Genomic DNA, 21,525 nt, shown 5'->3' with positions numbered 1-21,525 from the left:
GCAATAGTACTGAAACAACTTGAGGCATTCAGGAAAGCTGTTACATATGACAATCTTATGAGTACAAGAAGATAATCCTTCCTCCCAAAGGGATGAGCCAGTATGTTCTAACTTAGTGGTAACACTCTCAGCAAGAATGGATACAAGCCTGCATCATCCAGTTGGTAGGAGTCAAAGTATACATGAGCAAATGGAGTACGTCAGTCTTGCAGTACGCAAGCACTTATGCCATGAGAAAAATCTTTGCCAAAGTATCTTTAGGTGATATTTAATTCTGTAATTACACTAAAAATTCTTCTGGCCTTAAAATACTTTATCTGTGACTTTTTAATCTATAGTTTCAAGGTGACACAATTTCTGTCCCAACATTCAGACTTCAGACATTATGTATGATAAGCAAGACAAAATTGCCCAACTTGGTATTTCTCCCTTTGTCTAAGTTTTTCTGTAATTAGTGAAGTTGACCTTTGTGAGGTAGGGGAGAAGGAATGTGAAGCTGTTGAGGAAAAAAAAAAAACCCTCTTTCTGTACCCTAGGTACTAATCTTTTAGTGGGAATTAATCTAAACTCTGATTCTTTTTTTATTCAGAATTCCTTTTTCAAGGTGGAGTACAGGAATAATCTTTATTTCCATAAATGTGTAGTATATGAAAGTTAGTCATGAAGTTAACCATCTGTTTTGGAGATGGACTAGATGACTGCTGAATATGAAACAGTAAAGTAGCAAGCATCATAAATCTAATGTTGCAGTTCCCTACTCACTGAAATAGATACTATGTAAGTTTTGGTCATTAGTATTTTACTTGTCAACAGTGGCTCAATGTCAATAGTATGTAATTCTGGTGTAAAACTGTTTTCTAGGTTTAAAACAGAACCCTATATTGTGACATGTTCACTTATCACATTAATTTTTTTCCTCTGCCAAAATAAGTATGCATTACATACTTTGTATCAGTGGACAAAGGCAGCATCAATATTAAAAATGCACCTCCTGATTTATTTCCGTAACTGGAAGCAGGTTTGGTTATAACTTTAGATTGTTTTCTCAGTTACAAATTTAAATTCTACATTTGAACATGTGTTTGTTCTTCACCTGGAGATAAACCATATGGTAGCAGCTTTCTGGCAGACAATTGCATGCTATTCAGAAATGAACATGCATCTCCAAACAGGATAAGAAATTACACTCAAAATGTGTAAGTTCTCATTTGATGGAATTGGTAACTAAATCAACCAGTTAAACACATGAAACTTGGGACTGTACATATAGCATATCAACTAATAAATGTCAACTATATAAAATACGAACTGTTTTTATTATGAAGGCACTTTATTTAGAAGCGAAGCAGCATTAAAAGTAGATGGTGGGCAAGACTCTTACTTGGGCATGTGTGTTCTGTATATGTAAAGGAATCAAGAGTCGCCTTAGCCAAGCCTGAGAAAAACAAGAATGAGAGAACAATACACCCTGCCTTCTGCCATCCAAGGTGGGTAACAAAACGAAATCTAACAGGATTGTTGCTGTAATCAGTTTCTTGAGGACTACAGCTACTTTATGACATACAAGACCAATCATGACAGATACAGCTAGAGGACTTAGTAAATCCAGGAGGTGTGTAGCTAGAGAGTAAGGTAATATATTGGCAATGTGACAAGCAAACTTACTTTCGTAACTGCTTGTCAGCTTAGCAGAGTTTTTGGACAGTCATGTGAGTTTAAGCAAATGTGACTGCAAGATAAGATCTATGCAAATATACAGGATTCCATTTAAATGTTCCAGCTACTGAAATTGTCCATTTTCAGCAGATTTTGTTCCATTCTTTGAATCTGGTCATTTGTTGGCTGGCACTATACTATTAGTGCTGGTTCTTGGCCCCTCGTGGAACTGTAAAAATACAGCCTCGGTGAAGTTTTTGATTAACACAAAAAATCCTTTACATCAAGGGAAATATATTTTTTTTTGATCAAAAAACCGCCACCTCTTAAATCAGTTTTGTTATCTCACTTCCTTAGTAGCACCTAATTCCTCTTCCTCATTGTCATCTTCCTCATCGTCATCTTCCTCTTCCTCCTCTTCTTCATCTTTTTTTAGCATAGTGCTGGAGATCTGTTAAAAATCCAACAACAGTACATCACCTGTTTGTTCTCCCGAAAGAAAAACAATTCTCTGTTGGAATTTCTAGTTTGATTTAGGTGGAGAGGGAAATTTTGTCATTTAGGTGGAGAGGGAAAGTTCTTTATACCTTAACCCTTCAGCTTCTAGTAATGTGCACAGTGGCAACAGAAAGATACATAAAAATTTCCCAATAGTCCTAAGAACAATACAGAATAGAGAAAACTGCATTGACTGAATTAGTGCAAGATGCAAGTCAGTCTTTGTCTGCATTGGCTGTTGAGACAGCAGGCTAAAGATGTGTATTAAGGCATAATCTTATCTTGAAGACATCAGACCTCTTCAGTTAAATGACAACACTATGCTGTTGTAAGCTGTTTTTGAGAATAAATTAGACAAACTTTACTAGAAGAGTCTTGATTCATGTATAAACTTCTTTGCCCATCAGCGCTTGCCCTTCAGAATGATACTGTAGTCCTTTTTTGGTTCATCAAGTGTTAACAAGTGCCAGCTGCCAAGCTTTCATCTCATTTGACAGATTCTGCATTCTATACTTTTTTTCTAATGAGAGCTCAATCTAATTCCTATTCAAGATAGATTTTTCACAGAAGATGCAACATTTACAATTTAAAGTAGAGTATATGTATTTTTTTTTTCTTTCCCCACGAGAAAAGGAATAGTACACTCAAAGATAGTTACCCAAGTCATCTGGAATGCTTTTGAAAAATGATTTTAGGTTCAGCAGTTCTCCAAGGGCATCTGCAGCTTTAATTTTGGTTTATATTTTCTGACTTCTCTCACATACAGGGATATAATAAAACTTCAGTATTGAAGACAAAAACTTGCCTTTTATTTTTTTCCTTTTTTTTTTTAAACAACCCCCTATTTTGGAAGTCCTTAAATGCTGGTTATTGACTTCTGAGATTTCATAATTCACAGAGCTATGTATATTAACAAAAGTTTTTTGTGTGTGCATAAAGCAAACTGCAACCATTGAACTAATGAAAGCAGAAAAATCCTTAGTCTTTGCAATGCTCACAAAGTACATAATTTTGCTTGAAGCAAATGCCTGCTTACAAATCTCTGAACATAACAGAAAATGGAGTTAATCACTGGATGAAGCTGGGTTAACTTGAGTCTAAATGCCTAAACCAGCAATCTTTCATTCTGTGAAAGAAGAAAAGGACAATAACACTGATTTGTAATTGGAGATTAAGGAGTGCTGCAGATTGAGCCTGTTAAGGTAGCTTCATTTCAATGGATAGACTAGTTTTCTGAGTTTTTTTCTGAATAAGAGCCCCCTCTTCCTCTTTCATGAAATAAGAGGTGCTATTTTGGCTTTAAGTCTTTTTTTCTGCTCACTACTCCAGTACCTCCAACCAGGCTATACTTAACTAAATAGTAATTATCATCACTGGTGGCAGAGGTGGTGGTAAGATGGCTAATCTAAGAACCAAACTGCATCAGAGTAGGGAATGTGAGAAAGGAAACCAGGCAGTTTAAATCCAAGTTATCAAGACTTGAAAATGTGGTTTTTTAATTACTTAATGCCAAAAACTTTAAAAAATCCGATGACAAATGGTTTGTGGCTAATCATGAACAATTTTATGTGAGAATGAATTCTCCGAATTTTGCATGTAGTTGTGACTGTCCCTGCTTAAGCTGTTAGGCTGCATGTTTCACTGTGTATGCTACTACAGGAAGCATGGCAGTTCCCTTCTCACGTCTTACACAATGGGTAGCATTGGAGCACCGCACCTGGATGCAGACAATACCATGCTGTCTTAGATGGCTGGTGAAAAACAGCTGCCTATATTAAATATGCATGTAGATTAAACTTTTTTTGTTAAGTCTGATTTAAAGTATCTGCAAAAAGTGATTCTCTTGTGCTGTAATTCTGTCTAAAACACAGCGTAGCAACCTGAATCAGTAAAATGAAATGCTGAAGATAAATTGGCAAGTGCAAGCTAAAAAGACTTACAAAAGATTGTCAGAAAAACTTAAATAGCCTTTGCAGAACTTGACTTTATCAACCCTTATAAATACCTAAAGGGCAGATGTCAAGAGGATGGGGCCAGTCCTTTTTTTCTGTAGTGTACAGTGACAGGACAGGGGCAACTAGCACAGCTGGAACCCAGCGAGTTCCACTTGAACATGAGAAAAAATTCTTTCTTGTGTGGGCAGCCAGAGTGAGGGAACCCTGGCACAGGCTGCCAATAGCTGTGGAGTCTCTGGAGGTTTTTGAAACCCATGTGGATGTGTTTCTGTGTGACCTGATCGAGGGGAAGCTGCTTTAGCAGGGGATGGGCTAGATCATCTCTAGAGGACCGTTTCAACCCCTGCCATTCTGTGATTCTGTAAAATTAAGCATCTGCAATAGCCATGTTTAAAAAAAAAAAAAAAACACTGAACCCCTGAAAACCAGCTTTCCTGGTCATATCTACTGCATGGGGAAAAAATGCAAGTCTTATTGTTGAACCAACAGTGCAGCCTGGAACTTGAGTTCCAACAGGACTACCCATTGCTCCTTGTGGGTTTATAGTACAGCCCGCTAAATGAAGTCTGGCAGGTAGGATGGAGAAACTGGCATCTGTTGCTTCAGCTCGCCAGACTGTGAGTTGAAAACAACCATGAAAGTCAAGGGGGGGAAGAGTTGAGAGTCAGAAGCATGAAGATGGACACAAAAATATCAGTGATCTTTGCAGATTCCTGCTTTTGATAATTTAGCATATGGTACTCCTTTCAGAATACTCCAAGAGTGACAGGATGCATTTAGATTATTATCATGCTTGACATCAAGGCACCAGAACTTTAAAAGGAGGTAGCTCTTTGTGAAAAAATAAATTGAGCTCAATAGATTTTTCATATGGAGATAATACAGAAAGGTGGTCTGCAGAACCAGAAATAAATGCAAGGACAGTATGTGCTAAATCCTCGAAAGTATTGTGTTACAGGCACAGTTTATCCCATCTGGTACACAGTGACTTCTTTCCCCCACCACCAGGTTAGTGTTTGTGTGTCTTTCCCCCTGCCATAGTCTTAGTCCATGTGATTCTGTGACCTGCTTACCATATTATTTATACTGCTTTTCACTGAGTATTCTAAAGTACTGCATGATGGCTGGTGAATGATTATTATGTAGCATAAAAAACAGACTTGTGAAAACTTTAAGAGTGAAAGATCCACAGAAAGGTTAAAACTGACCTCAAAAGTCACCTGAAGGTTTTTCTAAACACAGCTTTTTTTTTTTTTTTTGCTACTGAGATGTTTGGTGGGTTCCAGAGATCAGAGCCCTCAGTGTAGTTCAAGGTGCTGATCCTGATGCAACATACTATTTGCAGAATCGGAAAGGACAGCATGGGGGGTGTGTAGAACAGGGTGCCTGCCTCTGCTGCCCTACAGTGACTGCACGTCATTCCACTCGTCTGCCATGTGATCCTCCTTATGCAGATACACTGCATAGCTTCGTGAGATCACATTTTGAAATGCATTGCATTCCCCTTATAGGGCTAGATGACTTCCTGTTATTTTCAGATATTCCAGTGAGGTTATGAGAACAGTAACATCCCAAGTTACAGCTAAAAGAGAGGTCTAGAAGAGTAAACTTAAAAGTTTGTCAAACTGGAGTCCCATTCCATCTTTGAGAGAAATAACAGTGTGCATACATTCCATTTTCTAGTGTGGGTTTTACTTTTTCTTGTGGTGGGTTTTTTTAGGTGTGGTTTTTTTGGGTGTTTTTTCTTTTTTTCTTTAAAGAGAGTCCAAAACATAGTTCTCTGTGGCACCTTAAAGCAATTATGGATGCTTCTCTACCTTTGATAGTTTTACAGCACTGCAGGAGGTTTTCAAGGAAGATGGCAACAGATTTTTGACAGCTTTCTCTGGTCTTCAAAAAATGAATGGGTAAACATTTTGTGAAGTAGCTTGAATGTGAAATTTGCTTGCTTGATAGATCAGGCAACTAAATTTGAATAAGTTGGTCTTCATGCACTGAATCACTGTGTTCTTTTTTCAGATAGCACAACTCATACTTTCAACAGTAGAATAATTGATCCATTCTGTGTTGAAAGCAGAGAAGGGGTTACAGTGTGTATGAAGTCAACAAAACTTTTTAGTATTACAACACCAATGCATGATTCTACCCAAAGAAGAAAAGCGGATTTTAAATTTGGCCAGCTTTTTGTCTTTAACCAAAATAGAATTATCATCTTTTGGTTTAGATTTTTTTTTAGATATTCAAAATATCTAAATGGTGTGTGTCAGGAGGTTGGGACATCCCTTTTTTCTATTGTATCTAGCAACAGGACAAGGGGTAATGGGATGAAGCTGGAACACAAAAAGTTCCCTTTAAACATAAGGAAAGACTATTTCACTGTGAGGGTGAGGGAGCAGTGGCACAGGCTGCCCAGAGGGGTTGTGGAGTCTCCTTCCTTGGAGGTCTTCAAGACCTGCCCAGACATGTTCCTTTGTGACCAGATCTAGGTGACCCTGCTTCTGCAGGGGGGTTGGACTAGATGATCTCTAAAGGTCCCTTCTAACTCCCACCATTATATGATTCTATGATCTTAGTTACAGGATAAGGCTACAGTAAAGAAAAAAAAAACAGCCATTGTACCATGTCTACAAGTTACTGCTTGCAAACAAGCACTTTTTCCATCACTTACACTTCTTTTATGTCATTGTCCTCCCCTGCTCACCTGCTCTGAATTTTCAGAGTATAAAAGCAAAGTTCTGTTTTTAATCGGTTTACTCTGCTGCTAAGAGGTACCACTAATATGAGTTAGGATCTGGTACAAAATCAACACTAGGATCTAGATACAGAAATAAGAATATGTATGCAATTGTTGTTTAAAGAATGTCAGTTCTGTTTCCGGTACGGTCCTAGGTCTTTGATCAGCAAGATTCCACCATTTGTTTATAAAGGAGTAGTATTGCTGGGAATGGCATTTTTCCGAAGTAAACAATGCAGACTTGAAAGCTGATTTAGTCTTTTTCTTAAGTAAAAATGGTATTTAGAAGCTGCATTATTAAAAGCTTGGTATGTTCTTGATGCTTTTGGAAGTCCATTTATCTTTGTAACTATCCTGACCTGAGTAAAGACAGTAGATCCATGTACATTAGCCAAGGCTCTACTTAAGACAGTCTTTTAATACAGTCATCTAGCATTTAGTTATTTCTTACCTGTACTGTCCTCAATGAAGATTTTAAGGAGGCAGTTCTTTGCAGGGGGGACTTTGAATTTGCACGAACTATGTCTAAGCGAGATTGATAGTCTGGTGGATAAAGTGAGCTCCGAAAAACCTGTTAAAATGAAAAAAGTTACGACTTGGGTGCTATGATATAGCTTGCAAGCTGACAGTCACCAAGGCCAAAGCTAACAAAAATGCAGCATTGGACAATTAAACATGCTTTAGAGGTATGCATCAACTGGAGTTTAAATTGATCACTTTTAGCTGAAACAACATTCGTGCTTAACCTGAGATACTGACACACGAGGTCAAAGTAAACCTTCAGATATCTGAGGGGATTTACTAAAAATAATGAAGCTATTTGTGCAAGACTTAAAGGGAGATGGTAGGATCAGTATTTTTATGGAAAACAAAAATTGTCGAATTAACAGGAAATTTAAAACGAGATTAGAAATTTGCTCATGAAAGGTAAAGTATTGAACTAAAGGATATTTTGGAATTCCTGTCACACGACATTTTAAGTACAGTAGTACAAAAGTGCCATGGCGTAGTTTAAGTGAAGTAAAAATACCAAGTAGCCTCAAATGTGACTGTCACTGAATAATCATGACTTTGTATGGCTTGTGCTAACTGAATACTGCCATCCTTGGTCCTGAGCTATGTCATAGAAAAAGTAAAATTAGGTCTGATTAGGTTCATAAAAATGTCTGAAAAAGATCCAATTTTCTTGACAAACTGAAGACTTATACACAACGTATATTTCAATCATAGTAAGTTTAAAGGAGTGCAAGAATGAATAAAGGGCTGAAAAATATGTCTTTGGAAAGAGACTATAACTCAAGGAGAATAGAAAGGATGACTGGAAAGGAAGCTGTAACTGCCACTAGTCAAAGAAAGCAATTTGTTAACTGTCTTTTAATTCTACAATAGCCTACTAAAAAAAAAGAAATATTAAAAAAAGCAAACTCAGAATACATTTTTAATGAAATAATTAATCTTTGGAACATCTTATCAGAACAGCATTAATATTTTCTCTTACTGTGCATCTTTACAGTGAGATTCATTGCAGATGTGCTTATTAAGAACTATGATTAGCTCAGGTTGGAGTGGCAGGTAATTTAGAATAGTATCTTTTGTGTTATTTTGTGGGAAAGATTAGATTGCCACTGCAGTTGTTATCTGTTTTTAAAATCTCTTGAGTTTATAAACCTGCATGCACTTGCTGAGAAGTGCAAAAAAGGGCTGAGCATACATTAGAAGTTTGTTCCAGGAACCTGAAAGGTATGTTGCCTGGGAAGTGTACCATGTAGTATCAAAACTTTTTATGTAGTAAGTAAATTGAAAAGCAACTCTTAATCACTCTTACCTCCAAATCTTCATTTTCATCAATATTTTGGATATATTGGTAGGCAGCAGTATATATCTCCAAAGCTTTTCCATGGAATAACATTTCAATAGTTATAAATTCAGAAAATATGTTCTAAAAGAAAATGAAAATAAAGTTTTTCTTGTCGCAGTAAAGTACATTTTCACTTCAAATACAAGAAATTACTGAATTCTGTGCTTGGTATTTATATGATACAAACAACTGCATGATATACTTTTAAGTAAACAGATCCGCATTTTAGAAATTAAACATAAATGGTGTGTGGGCTGTGACTTACGCAGTTGTTACTTCATACTACATATTAAGTAAATGCTTGAAAAGCAAAGAGGAAACTTAATAGAAATAAATACAATGTATTGATGTCAGTCTTTTTTAGGGTTGGATTGTACACAAACATAAAATTTGCAGAAATTATGTATTTTATCTACTAATAAAACCTCACTTTTTTGAATTAAAAAATCTGATTTCAGAAAATTTGAGATCGCATTATGCAAGTATTTTCAGTCACTGTAGTCTTTGGGACTTAAGCCCCTTAATGTTTGATGTTATAGGAGAACTTAAAGCTCTGACTACTTGCAGTCACTGAACATTTTGCTTTTTCTGCATCAGTAAAACTTTTAACTGCAATAACCTACACAAATTTCACCATGAATAACTATATTATTTACTTACCAGTATTTCTGTTAACTTGCTGATGTTAATACACAAATATCATTCCACTAACAAATACAGCTACCAGTGAAATAGAATACTGCAACCTTTCAAAGGTGCAGACACTGAACAACTGGATACAGGAAAATTCTGAATTCAGTAAACTGTAAGAATAATAAACCAATCTTTTTATTGCAAAGTCCATGATATGTGGATTATGAACTATTAATTAATACCACAAGATTTGTATCTATGTAGGCTTCAGTTAATGCTAAAGGTTGCTAATCCTGCCTAAGAGTAACTGTAGTGATTTTATTACAGAAGATGAAACACGATGTCAGGTACTGAAACGTGAGCACACCTACTTTTATGTCTTTTATTTTCTGTTTCTCAAAGTTATCAATGGTTTCCTCTAACTGCTGAGTTGTTCGAGTTGCATCTAGTGAAGCTCTCTGCAATTCACTTTCAGCCTGGTAAAGTAACACAAAGGTGAAATTAGTCTTGTATTTGATACAAATTTATTTGCTCTAATTGCCATGAAAACATTTAAGCCTGGGTTTTCAAAACACTACACATCCACACTACTGCATTTGTAAATTTGTTTATAGCTTACTGAACAAATAAAGATGCCTTCTACACCCTTCTGACTTTGAAACATGAAAAATTACCAGCTGCAGCCAGTGGATAAAGTCCCACTGCCCCAATCATCTGCTAGTTGCACTAATCCAGCCCAGACGCTCTCCTGACACCACAGTGACTGGGTTTACCCTTCAGATAAGTCAGAGTTATTTTGAAGCTGGTGTAGAGGAGAGGGCAGGAGCGCACAGCCCAGAGTGGTGGATGAGCCAGAAAAGATCACCCATTATTTTCAAGTGCAGATCAACCTGCTGGGTCTAGAACGAATCTTTTACAGTGTCATACTGATCCTCATCTTACTAAGTTTTTATAAGTTATGTACATAGAGCAGCAGCTGCAACTAATGCCCTTCCCCCTTACATATCTCAATCAGCAGACCAGTTAAGGTAATTTTTAGATCCAAGAGCATTTCAGGTCTTTTATTGGTTTTATATTATTAAAATATTTTATAAAAACATCTTTAACAAGGCACTAGGAAGGGGATATAACAGCCAATCTCTAATGAAAAAATACAGTTTTTCTTATTTTTAACTAAAAAAAAAAGCATTTTAGATATATATTTAGATAGATATTTAAATGGATGTAACTATTAACTGTACAAAAATGCACACTACTGCTTAAGTAAAGATATTGAAGCTGCTCTGGTTACTTAAAGTCTGAGAACTATGTACAATTACAAAATAATGACCTAAAGATGTAAGAGCTTGCACTTTGGGTCTAAACTTGTTTTCCATACATTACTGGTCAAACATCATAGACGAAATAGTATTTACTTACAGGCTCTGTCAGTATCATCGGGAATCTAGTTTGTCTTGGGATTTGGAACTAGTTTATGGATCAAGTAATTGTAGCCTATGATCAAGATGTAGGATTCTTCTCCTTTCTATGACATTGTAACTTAAGAGAGGAACTTTTTTTTTTTTTGCAAATGGCAATAAGACACCACAGGCCCTGTTCCACTATTTGGTGTTACAAGCATATGGAAACCTACGGCATAAGGCATGCTCTGTCACTTCATTTTCTTTGATTAAAATTTGGTGACCTTATGTTACAGGATAATCAATTTAAAAAGATCTCCTTACAAAACTGGCTTAAAGTCATAGACACAATTCTGCCAACCCTGGGCAAACAAACTTGGTAATGATCTCAGGAATATATAAAGTCACACGTTCATATCCCTCCATTGATTTTGCCCAAAATACAGGAGGGAAACAGAGCAAGAAAAGACATTTTGTGTATTCTCAATTATTACACTCAGTCACTGTAGAGGAAGGTAGTTGTTAGGCATAAGCAGCCATTACACATACAAATACAGTATGTTATTTCTATGATAATCAAATCTATCTTCTCCAACCATCTTAAATAAGACTGGCCAGATTTTATGCACAGATGCTTTGGAAAAGGAGTAGTGTTTGTTGTAGAGTGAGATGTCTAAACTTGTGGGACCTGCAGAGTTTACACAACAGCAGTTCATTATATTCTCTTCTGAAACTCTCACCTGTGACTGGAAAGATTAGTTAAGGAAAAAGTGGCAAAATAATAATCAATATTCAGAGCTATCTGTTTTCACTTCTACTTTTAATATACTGTGAAGTATTTACCTCGCATAGTTCAAAACTGATGTATACTTGGAGGGATGCTATTACTATGTTGTTTGAAGTCTCCTGCTGTAAGATATTACTTACAGATGGTTGCAGCTTTACTAGAATTTAAGTATCCAGGCCAAAATATTTTAGGACAGTTATCTGTCTTGAACTGAGGGTTTGGTTATTTATGTATTTATTTATTAAAATAAACCAAACATCAGCCCACCTCAGTAGACCATTTCAGAAAGAAAAAAAGTCAATTTGTCTTTTAAAATAATGAAATTCAATATTTAAAAGAAAATCTACTAAGGTTTTGTTTTCAAAGCTGTATCACTCTCATACGATAGTACTTGAAATCTGCAAGTGAATATAGATCCTTTGGCTGGCTGTGGCTAAAGCTGTTAGCTACTGAAACATCACAGTTACCCAAGAATAAGAGAACCACTGCTGAAGCCTAACAGTTATGCTAACAAACATGGTGAAGTCTCTTTCAGATCTAAAATCTGACCTGCATACATCCTCAGAAGCAAACAAACATTTCTGCTCCCAATACTTTTTATGCGTTTTTGTGTTGATAACTTTAAAATGCAAATAACATCATGTTTGGTGCCTTTGGCCATATGCAAAACCAGACTGTACTGAGATTTAATAACTCTTCAGGCAAAATCTTAAGTACAGAAAACACAGGTGTTACAAGAAGCTAAGCCACAGACGGATATTTGGGACTAGCTTACCAAAGACAGAAGAAACAAACTAGGTGCCAGACATATACCCGTGAAATAAACTGAGAATTCATGCAAAAGAAAGAAAAATGAGATCAGGTTGTGTAGGGAGAATAGCTTGCTATTGTAATTTACTCCTTTAGTTCTAATGGAAGTGGTCTCTGCATCACAGCTCAAGTTCTAACCCTACAGCTGACATTGCGTTGTCTTTATTACATGAGGAACTCTAATCATTACTTGATTTAACTGATTTGAGTAATATTAAATGGAAATTCTTCATCAAAGAACGTGGCATTTGTCCTTTATAGTAATTTTCGCTCTTTCTGCAGTCCCATGTCTTAGTCACTAGAAAGATCCTAATTTCTGAAATAAAGTTGATGAAATACTACAAATAGGACTGCTTCGCTCTCTAGTCCAACAATAAACCCAGCACATCATCATGAACTTCAATGCTGTATCTTAATACATAGGCATAAAGTAACTGAAGTAGGATTGCCATGATCCCCTTTGACATTTCCTACATTCAGATTGATTTGCAACTTCAATGAGATTTTACAGGAAATTCTGTGGAGGCTGAATTCTTCCCGCTGTGATTCAGAACAGTACACGGGGAGAGTCATTGTCTTTTGAAAGGAAGAGTAGCCTGTTTGAGTATTCTACTGATAGAAAAACAACTTTTCTTTTCACGCTTCATCTCACAGCTGGAGGAAACTCATACCCATATAGGTACACGGAAGTGCCACAACTACCAAAATGACAGAAAAATGAACAAAACAAAAAATCCACAGAAGTAAAAAAGGAGTTGCCTAATGACACTTATTTTCAAAAACCTCTGTATTCCTAGATGCAACCTATCCTTACCTCTTTTGCATAAACTATCAAATATTTTGTAGTGTCTTTTTGATCAAAAAAGAAGTAACAAAGTAGCTATAGTAATGTATCATGAAGTTTAAGAAAAGATTCAATATCAACATAGGAAACAGTCTCTTTCAAAATTCCTCATTACTTTCTAAACACAATATTTTAATCCTGAGAAGTTTTAAAAATCTTTCTTATAGCCACTAGAAGCAGGATACAATAATGTGTCGATCTGATGGATTCCGCTGACGTGTCTTTTCCAGTTGAGATAATTGCTTGGCTTCTCGGTTCTTTGCTGTTAAAGTTGCTTTAAGATCATCCTGGAAATAAAATGTTTTAGACATGTTTGAAATAGATCTAGGATAACACAACCTGTTTCTTCATACATGCATTGCCTAGAAAACATGAACAAAACTTCTGCTTTGAACAAAACCAGATTTTACTGATCTTGTTAAATGATCCCCTAAAACATGTCAATGGGAACCAAGAGCATTTAGCACCTTGCACAATTCTCTGTAGCACACACTATTATTTAAAATGTGGGGGGAAAAAAGAAAATATTTACAGCTTTCCATGAAAAGTATGGTAGATGTTTAAAAGCTGAGATCTCCAAAGCAGTAAGAACACAAGCCCGTTCCAAGCTTCAAAATAGAGTAAAGGTGGCATTTAGAAATAAAAAGTGGAATCAAATAAATCATCAAGACATGCAACTGAGGATGTGTCTCAAAGTTCTGACCGGTCACACAAAACGATGTGGTCACAGGATCCCAATGACAAGCACAAGTGTGCCAAGTGTTAGAGTTCTGTGTTTCTTCAATAATGAGTCTGCGCACAAAGTCAGGATAAAAATGTGTGGTTTCTTCCATGTTTCTATCCTTGCTGTATGTTTGTATGTCCTTATGTATATGACTGCCATTTTGCTTTGTCTTTAGGGACATAGAGCTGGTTTCTGATAATAGGAACAACTGCATCTTTAGCCCATCAAAACTAATTCTGCTGCTGCTCTTTCAAAAGGAAATTTACACCACCTTTAAGGCCATATGAAAGTCTGCTGGAAAGGGCTTTCTTTATGAAAACCATGCAGCTGCAAGAAGAGCAATAATTAAAAAAAAAAGCTTTACATTTTAAATGTTAAAAAGGTAGAGAAAGAAGAAAAAAACATTTACTTTTGCCATAGAACAAAGCAGTTTTGCATCTAACAGTCACAGCTGCATGTTTAGTGTTAATGACTGAGACCTGTTAACAACACTGACTTTCTAGGCCTGGTAAAAACAGTTAATCAGGCTTAACGTGGTGGCTGAAAAGGTTCTGACTTTCATGCAAAGTGTATTTGAGAATGCGAAAGAACCCACGAGAGTTACCATTATAAAATCCAGTATTTTCTTTCTAGCATGTTGTCACTTTGGAAATACCCACAGGGACTGTACTGTTCCTGTTTCTATTTTCTGTAGCAACCACAGCCACTAAACATACTCTGCTAACCAAAGCCTGACAAGGATTTTGTGCTATAGTGTTAGAGCTGTATACAGGGTTTGGATGTACAAAGATAGGGCAGTTACATATGTATTTTGTGTAAGCTACTTAAAAATTGAAAAGGGTGCAGAAAAAAAACCCATTAAAAATATTAAAAGTTGGAGGAAATTCCATTATGGCGAAAGAATTAAAGTCTACATTGTTAGCTAACTGAAAAGAATGAGTAATTGGTTTTATTAGCATCTAAATACCTTCATGCAGAAAAAATAGAGCATCACAGAACTCTTTAATCTCAGTGGAACATATAAAAAGAATGATACATCAGGTGAAGTCTTTGTTTTAAAACAAAACACCTCAAACTAACTAATCATGAACTACCACAAACAGTCCTAAATTACCCTTTACTGTCTTCAGACCAAGATATGATATGTTTCTGGAAAATATGCTTTAATTATACCCAAGGAGAAATGGAATGGAATGTAATAGTGACATGAAGGACAAGTACAGAGAATATAAAATTATTCATAGTCTCTCTGGCTTTAAACTATGAATTTGAGTCACGCATAAGAACTCTGGTCAACCATCTAACATCAAACCATACAGAAGTACAGCTACAGTCCATCCACCAGACAATGAGCTGGCAGATCCTCATCACTGTACTGTTACCTGCTTTAGTCACTGAAGTTATTAAAGCAAACCAATCCTGTCTTCTGCAGGTGGATCACCTTGGGTTTTTTTATGTCCTGTTTTATATGAAGAAAAGGAACCAGGAACGGAGTTGCCAAAAAGCAGAAAAGTGAAGAATGCTATATAGAACAATGAAACAGAAAGAAATCCTAAAATCCTATATTTGAAATGCATTACAGGACAAGAATATTATGCTGGGTTCCACTGATGCTGCCAAATCCTGCCTCAGAGAGCTACTCTGCACAGTAAACCAGGTCATGTGAATTAAACAATGTTACCAGTTAAAGGACAACACAGTTCTGGTTGACCTGAGCCACTTAAGACATCAGTGTCCTGTGATATGGAGTGCCCTAAACCCCACAAAAATAGCAACAGTTCTTTTTAGATGCATCACAGAAACGCTTTGTGTACACCCTGGAACAGATCCAGTAAGTGGAAGTGAGAAGATCCCAAACACCAAATTATAAAAACTGCTTTAGCACTTTTAATAAAGTGCTATAATGGCATATTCTGCCTGGTTTTACTTAATCAGCTAATGTAGTTACAGGTAGAGCAGTCCTACAACAGGCACCCTGTGTTAACTCTACATGAGTGACAAAACTTCCTTTTTCACTAAAAACTGTCACAATGTTTAGAGATGAGAATTGAAGACCAGACAATTGAAGTTTTAACCAAGGTTTATGGTAACAGGCAGGGCTGGAAAAAATAAAATCATGCAATGGGCTACACCTTTAGTGAAGTTTCTTAGTTCAAAAGGATGATGATAAAATAGTTACTTCCATCCACAGTTTAACAATGCTCTTGTACTCCCTCGCTGTAGCTAAGATAAACATGTACTGCTTTCTGGCATTCTGAAAGGCAAGGACAACAGGAAATGCCATTCACTGTTGCAAGGGATCATCTGGCTTTAGTCACTTCTGTCTGCACCATTTACTGGCTCGCAGCAGCAATGCACCTCAAGACAGTGTCCTCAATGCTTGGGAAGCCCCAAACACTGCTGTTGTACTCTGTCTCCTAAGCAGTGCTATTGCCACAAACACAAGAAACCTGTCTTCCGCTCTCAACATTTACATCCCATAGAATACTCAGTCAGTTCTAGGTCTCACAAACTGGGTATCAGAGTGACTTTTAAGATGCCAAAGTCTAGGATGCAGGCTCTGTAGCCTACAACCCTGCTAAGAATTAACCACAGCTAGTCCCACTCGTGGAGGATGCGTTTCCTTCATAACTGTTTAACAATTGAGACAGCTGTGCAGTAAGTTTCAAGGGCTGTATTTGGTTCTTCACTGTATTGAAAAGATCCAAGAACAAAAACATATGAAAAATACTAGTTTGAGATGCAGTGCTCCAATCTACCCAAATTAACTGCGATGAACACGTAAGATTTTTGTATGTAAAATACCTTCAAATAATGGTAGTTTATATAGATTATGATACAGATATATACAGCAGTTACACATTTGAGTTTACGTGATGAAGGTATCCTCTATGTAATATCCAAGTGTTACAAAAAACTATTTTCATCCTAAAAAAAATAAAACCTGCTTATTAAAATTTACTTGCTCAAGCTTGCCTCTTCTGGAGGAAAGAAATTTACAGGTATTTTGGGGGAACATTTCAAATCCTTATATAGAAATTTACTGTATTCTGGAAACATAGGACACCTCAGTTTTCCATGTATCTTCAGGTCATCATGATGACTTTGCAGGACAGAGAAGGATTCAGGCCACCTTCAGTTTCAAAGTCTCTTCTACATTTTGAGCTTCAATGTACAATGCCATTCTAAGTTCGAAATGCTGTTAAAGGCAGCACATACATGACTAATAGCTAAAAGCATTACACGTAACTTACCTTTAGGAACTCTAAATCATAACAACAGTAGCAGCAACAACATTGTTTATAAAAGAAAACATCCTGAATTTGCACTATCCAGGAAGTTTCACACTACCCACAATGCCTTTTTTAGCATTTGCTTGTGCTCTAAGAGTCTGAATGTCCTTATCTTCATGTAATTTCTTTTTTTCCTCCAACATATATATAGCTTCAATTCAGATGTAATACTGTATCATTTAGTTAGACCGATTACTGAAATATGAAAACCCAAAACCACTCCCCCCGTAAAGCTGAAGTTTTCAACTGAGTGTCCAGAACACCGAAATGTACCTTGAGAGAATAGAGACATTTAACTTACCCTTTTAAGTTTCACTATGGTCCCATAACTTTTCAGAGGTTCAATAACCTTGGCTTCAAGCCTGTCAACCTACAAAAGAAATCACAAGGCCGCTAAAATCATGCACTTCTGTGGTGTGTAGTAGGAACAGGAAACTATGCATTTACTAGAGACCCAGTTGGTAATTTAGTGCATAGAGGAGGATTAAAAATATACTGTAAAAACCACAGTCAATTAAATTAAGCAGTAAAGAATTTGTATTTTGAGAAGCTCAAGCTGATTCCTAGTGGAATTCCCTTTACTTCATTGGAAATACTTCAGGATAAATGAACATGAAGATTCTAACAGCTGAGTAATATATCAAACTGCATCTTCAACATCTACAGCTTTCTAGCTAAAGCTAAAGATCAATGTATTTGCTCTACTTTTGTTGATAAGACTACGGACTAAGCCACGTTACCCAACGTTATGAAACGCGACACTTTTGTTCTTAAAAACAAAAGAAACAGCACGGTAGGTACTGAAAATCCCTTCAACAGGTTGTGTAAAATGCATGAATGCTCTCACAGATGATTGCATCTGAATTTTTGTGTCAGTTCTCCTAGTTAGAAAAAACAGCTACATATGGTCAGACAGGCAATAGGCTAAGACCTGTCTGCTTGCTAACAATTAACAATTCCACCCAAGCTGTGGATGACTTTGGACCCTTGCGTCATCTGGCCCACTGCTGTTACATCCCTGTCAGGACAAGGTGTCTACCTCTACTAGGAAGGGATAGACATTACATTCTTCTTTTAACTGGCAATTATCGCTCAGCCAAAATCTATGCCAGCTGAGCAAACGTTTCACCTCTACCAGTGCACTATCAAACAATTTCACTTAAACTACTGGCAGAATAGAATGGAACAGGGCAGTAAGGCTCTAAACAAAGCATGATACATAACCTACCCATCTGGCTTACTCACCCTTCCACATGTTGTGGAAGTACCTCGCACCTCAGCATTTATATACCTGGCACTACAGCTGAAGATCAGAAACTGATAACTTACAATATATGCTAAACTATGAATGGGAATTTTCTACACCCTACTGAAAGAATAGATATGTACTTAAAAACTGGTTTGAGTACAAGTGAATGAATTTATTTTCCCTTAAATATCAGCATTTGGAATTCTGGATCACAAGTTAGTTTGACTGGCCCTGCACAAAGATGGATAAGTGGCATAAGCCTCTTTCTTTACACTCTCACTTATCTAGCAGAAATGTGATGATATTGTCATATTTGGTCCAAATCAAGTTAGTGCTTTTAGTGTTGACTAAATCTAGTAGATTTCCTGTAGACTTAGGAAAACTACAGTGGTCCCCGACAGCACCTCAGTCGCAGACAAACAGAATGGTAGGAGTTGTAAGGGACCTTTAGAGATCATCCAGTCCAACAACCCTGCAGAAGCAGGTCCACCTAGATCAGGTCACATAGGAACATGTCCAGGTGAGTTTTGAAACTATCATAAGGATCATAAGGATAGTTTCATTGATTTCAATAGGACTAATCACAGGCAGTGTTCACTAAAGATATTAGCAGAGTAAATGACGAATGCTTTGGCAGCCTATCATGTGCTTTCACTAACACGTTTAAAAGTGTTTTATTCTATATTTCTCTCATGATTGCAGAATATCTTTTCCCTTTTAATCACAGATAAGTAACTGAAAAGTTCAGATGGCAAACACAACATGTACAGCTTTAATTTTGTACCTCTGCCTGGCGATAATCCTGAAGTCTGGAAAATTCATCTGCAAAGTTTTTCAGTCCAACTTTTAAGGTTGGTGTCTCTGTGGCTGCATATGCATATATTTCATTTACTAGAAGATCTGCTTTGTCTCGTAGTCTGGCAGTTTTACGTACATATCCAGCAAATATTTGGCACAGTTCACCAAAATGTTTTTCCACATTTGAAACGGCATCTTGTATTTGCCTAGTCTGATTGTCCCTGGACACCAAAGAAAAATATGGAAAAATAAGAAGGACATAAATGTTTATAACACAGAAGAAAAACTATATCATCACTATGTAATTATGCTATTAGTAACTTAAACATCTCATTTCAGTGCTGAACAGAAATCTATTATTTAAAAAACATTCTAACAGTTTGATGTAATACGTGCTTATTTATGAATAACAAACAAACAAAAGCAGGATTTATATTTATAAGTAAAGATTCAATAGAGGAAAACCCAAATCACAAAAATCAACTTGGAAGTTTTCCTCCTGTGATTAAGCAAAAGCTCACTACTACTGTTGGTATTAATTACTAACATAGTGATAACCCCTGCAGGTCTCAAACAAGACTGAGTCATCTAGCTCCCTGCAAGAGTCTAAATGGGCAAGTAAGTGGTTAGAGAAATTAGGCAGAAGAGGTCAAATCTGAACAGGTATTAAATGCTCTTCAGATTGTGAACAGGCACCAAACCGCTCCTGTTTAGCACTACAGAGGATAAATATTGCTGAGAATTAGAGGTGAAAAGTGAAGTGCTGAAAGAATTCTCTGCAAGACTTGTATCACTGTTTTGGTGAAGGATAGAAATGAAAACTTTCTTCATACCCTTCCACTAGCCCAAATCCAAATCATAACCACTATTTAAATATTGACTTAATATCTGGACGCATGAAAATCAGAAAAATTGGAAGAAATTTAGTATTTCAAACAACAATGCAGTAAATTCAAATCAAGAACACCTTTCTTCAGGAACTCTTCAGGAAAAGTATTTCTGAGCAAAGTTTTACCATGGACCAAGTGCCAGTGGTGTTACTTCATAACAAGCAGTCTAGAAGGCTGCTGAAAAAATATTTTGTTCAAAGAAAAAAAAAAAAAAATCCAAGTTGTTCAGTCCTGGAGGACATGCTTGAGTGGAGAACCATTTGAATAGGAAAGGTTTCACCCAGAGGGTGGGAAAGGATGAGTCTCCTTAACTATTAACAAAGTTGGTTTTGAAAAAATAATACTATCTGATAAAATCTTCAGGAAAGTCTACGACTTTCTTGTTTTACTGGAAGGCTTCATGTTAGAATGTGTTCCTCTTCCAGGGGAACGCTTTGAGCTCGTTTCATAACCCACTTTACAATTTTAGCCTCACAGTACTCCCATGCAACCGATATTTAATTTCGGGATATGAAACACTACATTTCTTTAGATGGGGGTGTGAAAAGTTGGGTTCCCCCCCCTAGTTATTTGGGACCGCTTAGAGGCAGTCACAAAATTATAAGCAAGAGGCCCGACTGCATTGACAAGTCTTTATTTCATCTCTGCATACCGCACTAAGACTAGAAAAGTTTTGCAGATTTACTTGAGCAAAATACAGGCGGGTCCTCAAGCCTTGGAGAGATTAGCTGCCCTACAGGGCACAGGGTCCGCATCGCCCCCACATCCCCCGCCGCTCCCTGGGTACCGTAGCCGACACAGGGCCTCCTCCCCTGCCCGGCAAGTCCGGGCGACGCGGCCGCCCCCCCCCCCCCCCCCCCCGCCACGCCAACCCCCAGGAGCGGCCCTGCGGGGGCCAGGCCGAGTCCCGCAACGGGCCCCAAAACTGCGGGACCTCCTTTGCCCCTCATGGCCCCCTTACCTGGCGTCCAGCCCGCGGCCCAGCAGCATCATGGCGGCGGCGGCCCGGCGAGGAGGGCGGCGCTCCGCGTGCGCTCGGTTTCCATGGCCACCGCCCGCCCCGCCCCGCCCCGCCTGTGCGGGAGCTCGGGCCTCTGCCCCGCCCCGCGGCGCGGGGGCCCTGAGGGGCCCGGTCCGGGTCCCCTACGGCCCGAGGGACGCGCCGGGGCTCTCGGGGTGCACCCTCGGCTCTTTCGGCGGCCTCCCGTTTCCAAGCCGGCTGTCTCCCGCGAGAAATGCAGTGCCAGGACCCGGCTCGGGTCACGAGCAGAGGCGGGAAGCCTCGAGCCCGTCTCCTTTTGGAAACGCAAAAACAAATCAGAAAACTCTTTTTTTGGTAAATACTTTGGGCAGCCGCACAGGGAAACATCCTTTGGAGAACCACGACAGATTTTAA

General features: G+C 37.7%; 1 protein-coding gene across 1 annotated transcript; it reads right to left on the bottom strand.

The window, feature by feature from the left end:
- Window positions 1-976: 976 nt before the first annotated feature.
- On the bottom strand, window positions 977-21,211 carry CIBAR1 (CBY1 interacting BAR domain containing 1). Its single transcript, XM_061996044.1, has 9 exons — window positions 21,091-21,211; window positions 19,226-19,460; window positions 17,494-17,562; window positions 13,361-13,462; window positions 11,475-11,480; window positions 9,706-9,810; window positions 8,669-8,782; window positions 7,295-7,414; window positions 977-2,107 (listed from the first exon to the last, which is right to left on the bottom strand). Exons 1-9 carry the CDS (start codon window positions 21,120-21,122, stop codon window positions 1,997-1,999), a joined length of 894 nt encoding a protein of 297 aa, XP_061852028.1. The 5' UTR covers window positions 21,123-21,211; the 3' UTR covers window positions 977-1,996.
- Window positions 21,212-21,525: the final 314 nt, after the last annotated feature.

The sequence above is a fragment of the Colius striatus genome, chromosome 4 (genome assembly GCF_028858725.1).
Source record: "Colius striatus isolate bColStr4 chromosome 4, bColStr4.1.hap1, whole genome shotgun sequence".
Lineage (NCBI taxonomy): Eukaryota > Metazoa > Chordata > Aves > Coliiformes > Coliidae > Colius > Colius striatus.
This window is presented reverse-complemented; position numbering and strand designations above follow the sequence as displayed.

Bases quoted from the DNA above. Each gene is read 5' to 3' on its own strand.
- CIBAR1 (XM_061996044.1), bottom strand. From the start codon at position 21,122: ATGATGCTGCTGGGCCGCGGGCTGGACGCCAG. The intron at 13,463-17,493 runs GTAAGTTAAATG...TTTTATTTCCAG, and splicing joins CCATAGTGAAACTTAAAAGG to GATGATCTTAAAGCAACTTT. The intron at 8,783-9,705 runs GTAGGTGTGCTC...ATTTTCTTTTAG, and splicing joins AGAAAATAAAAGACATAAAA to AACATATTTTCTGAATTTAT.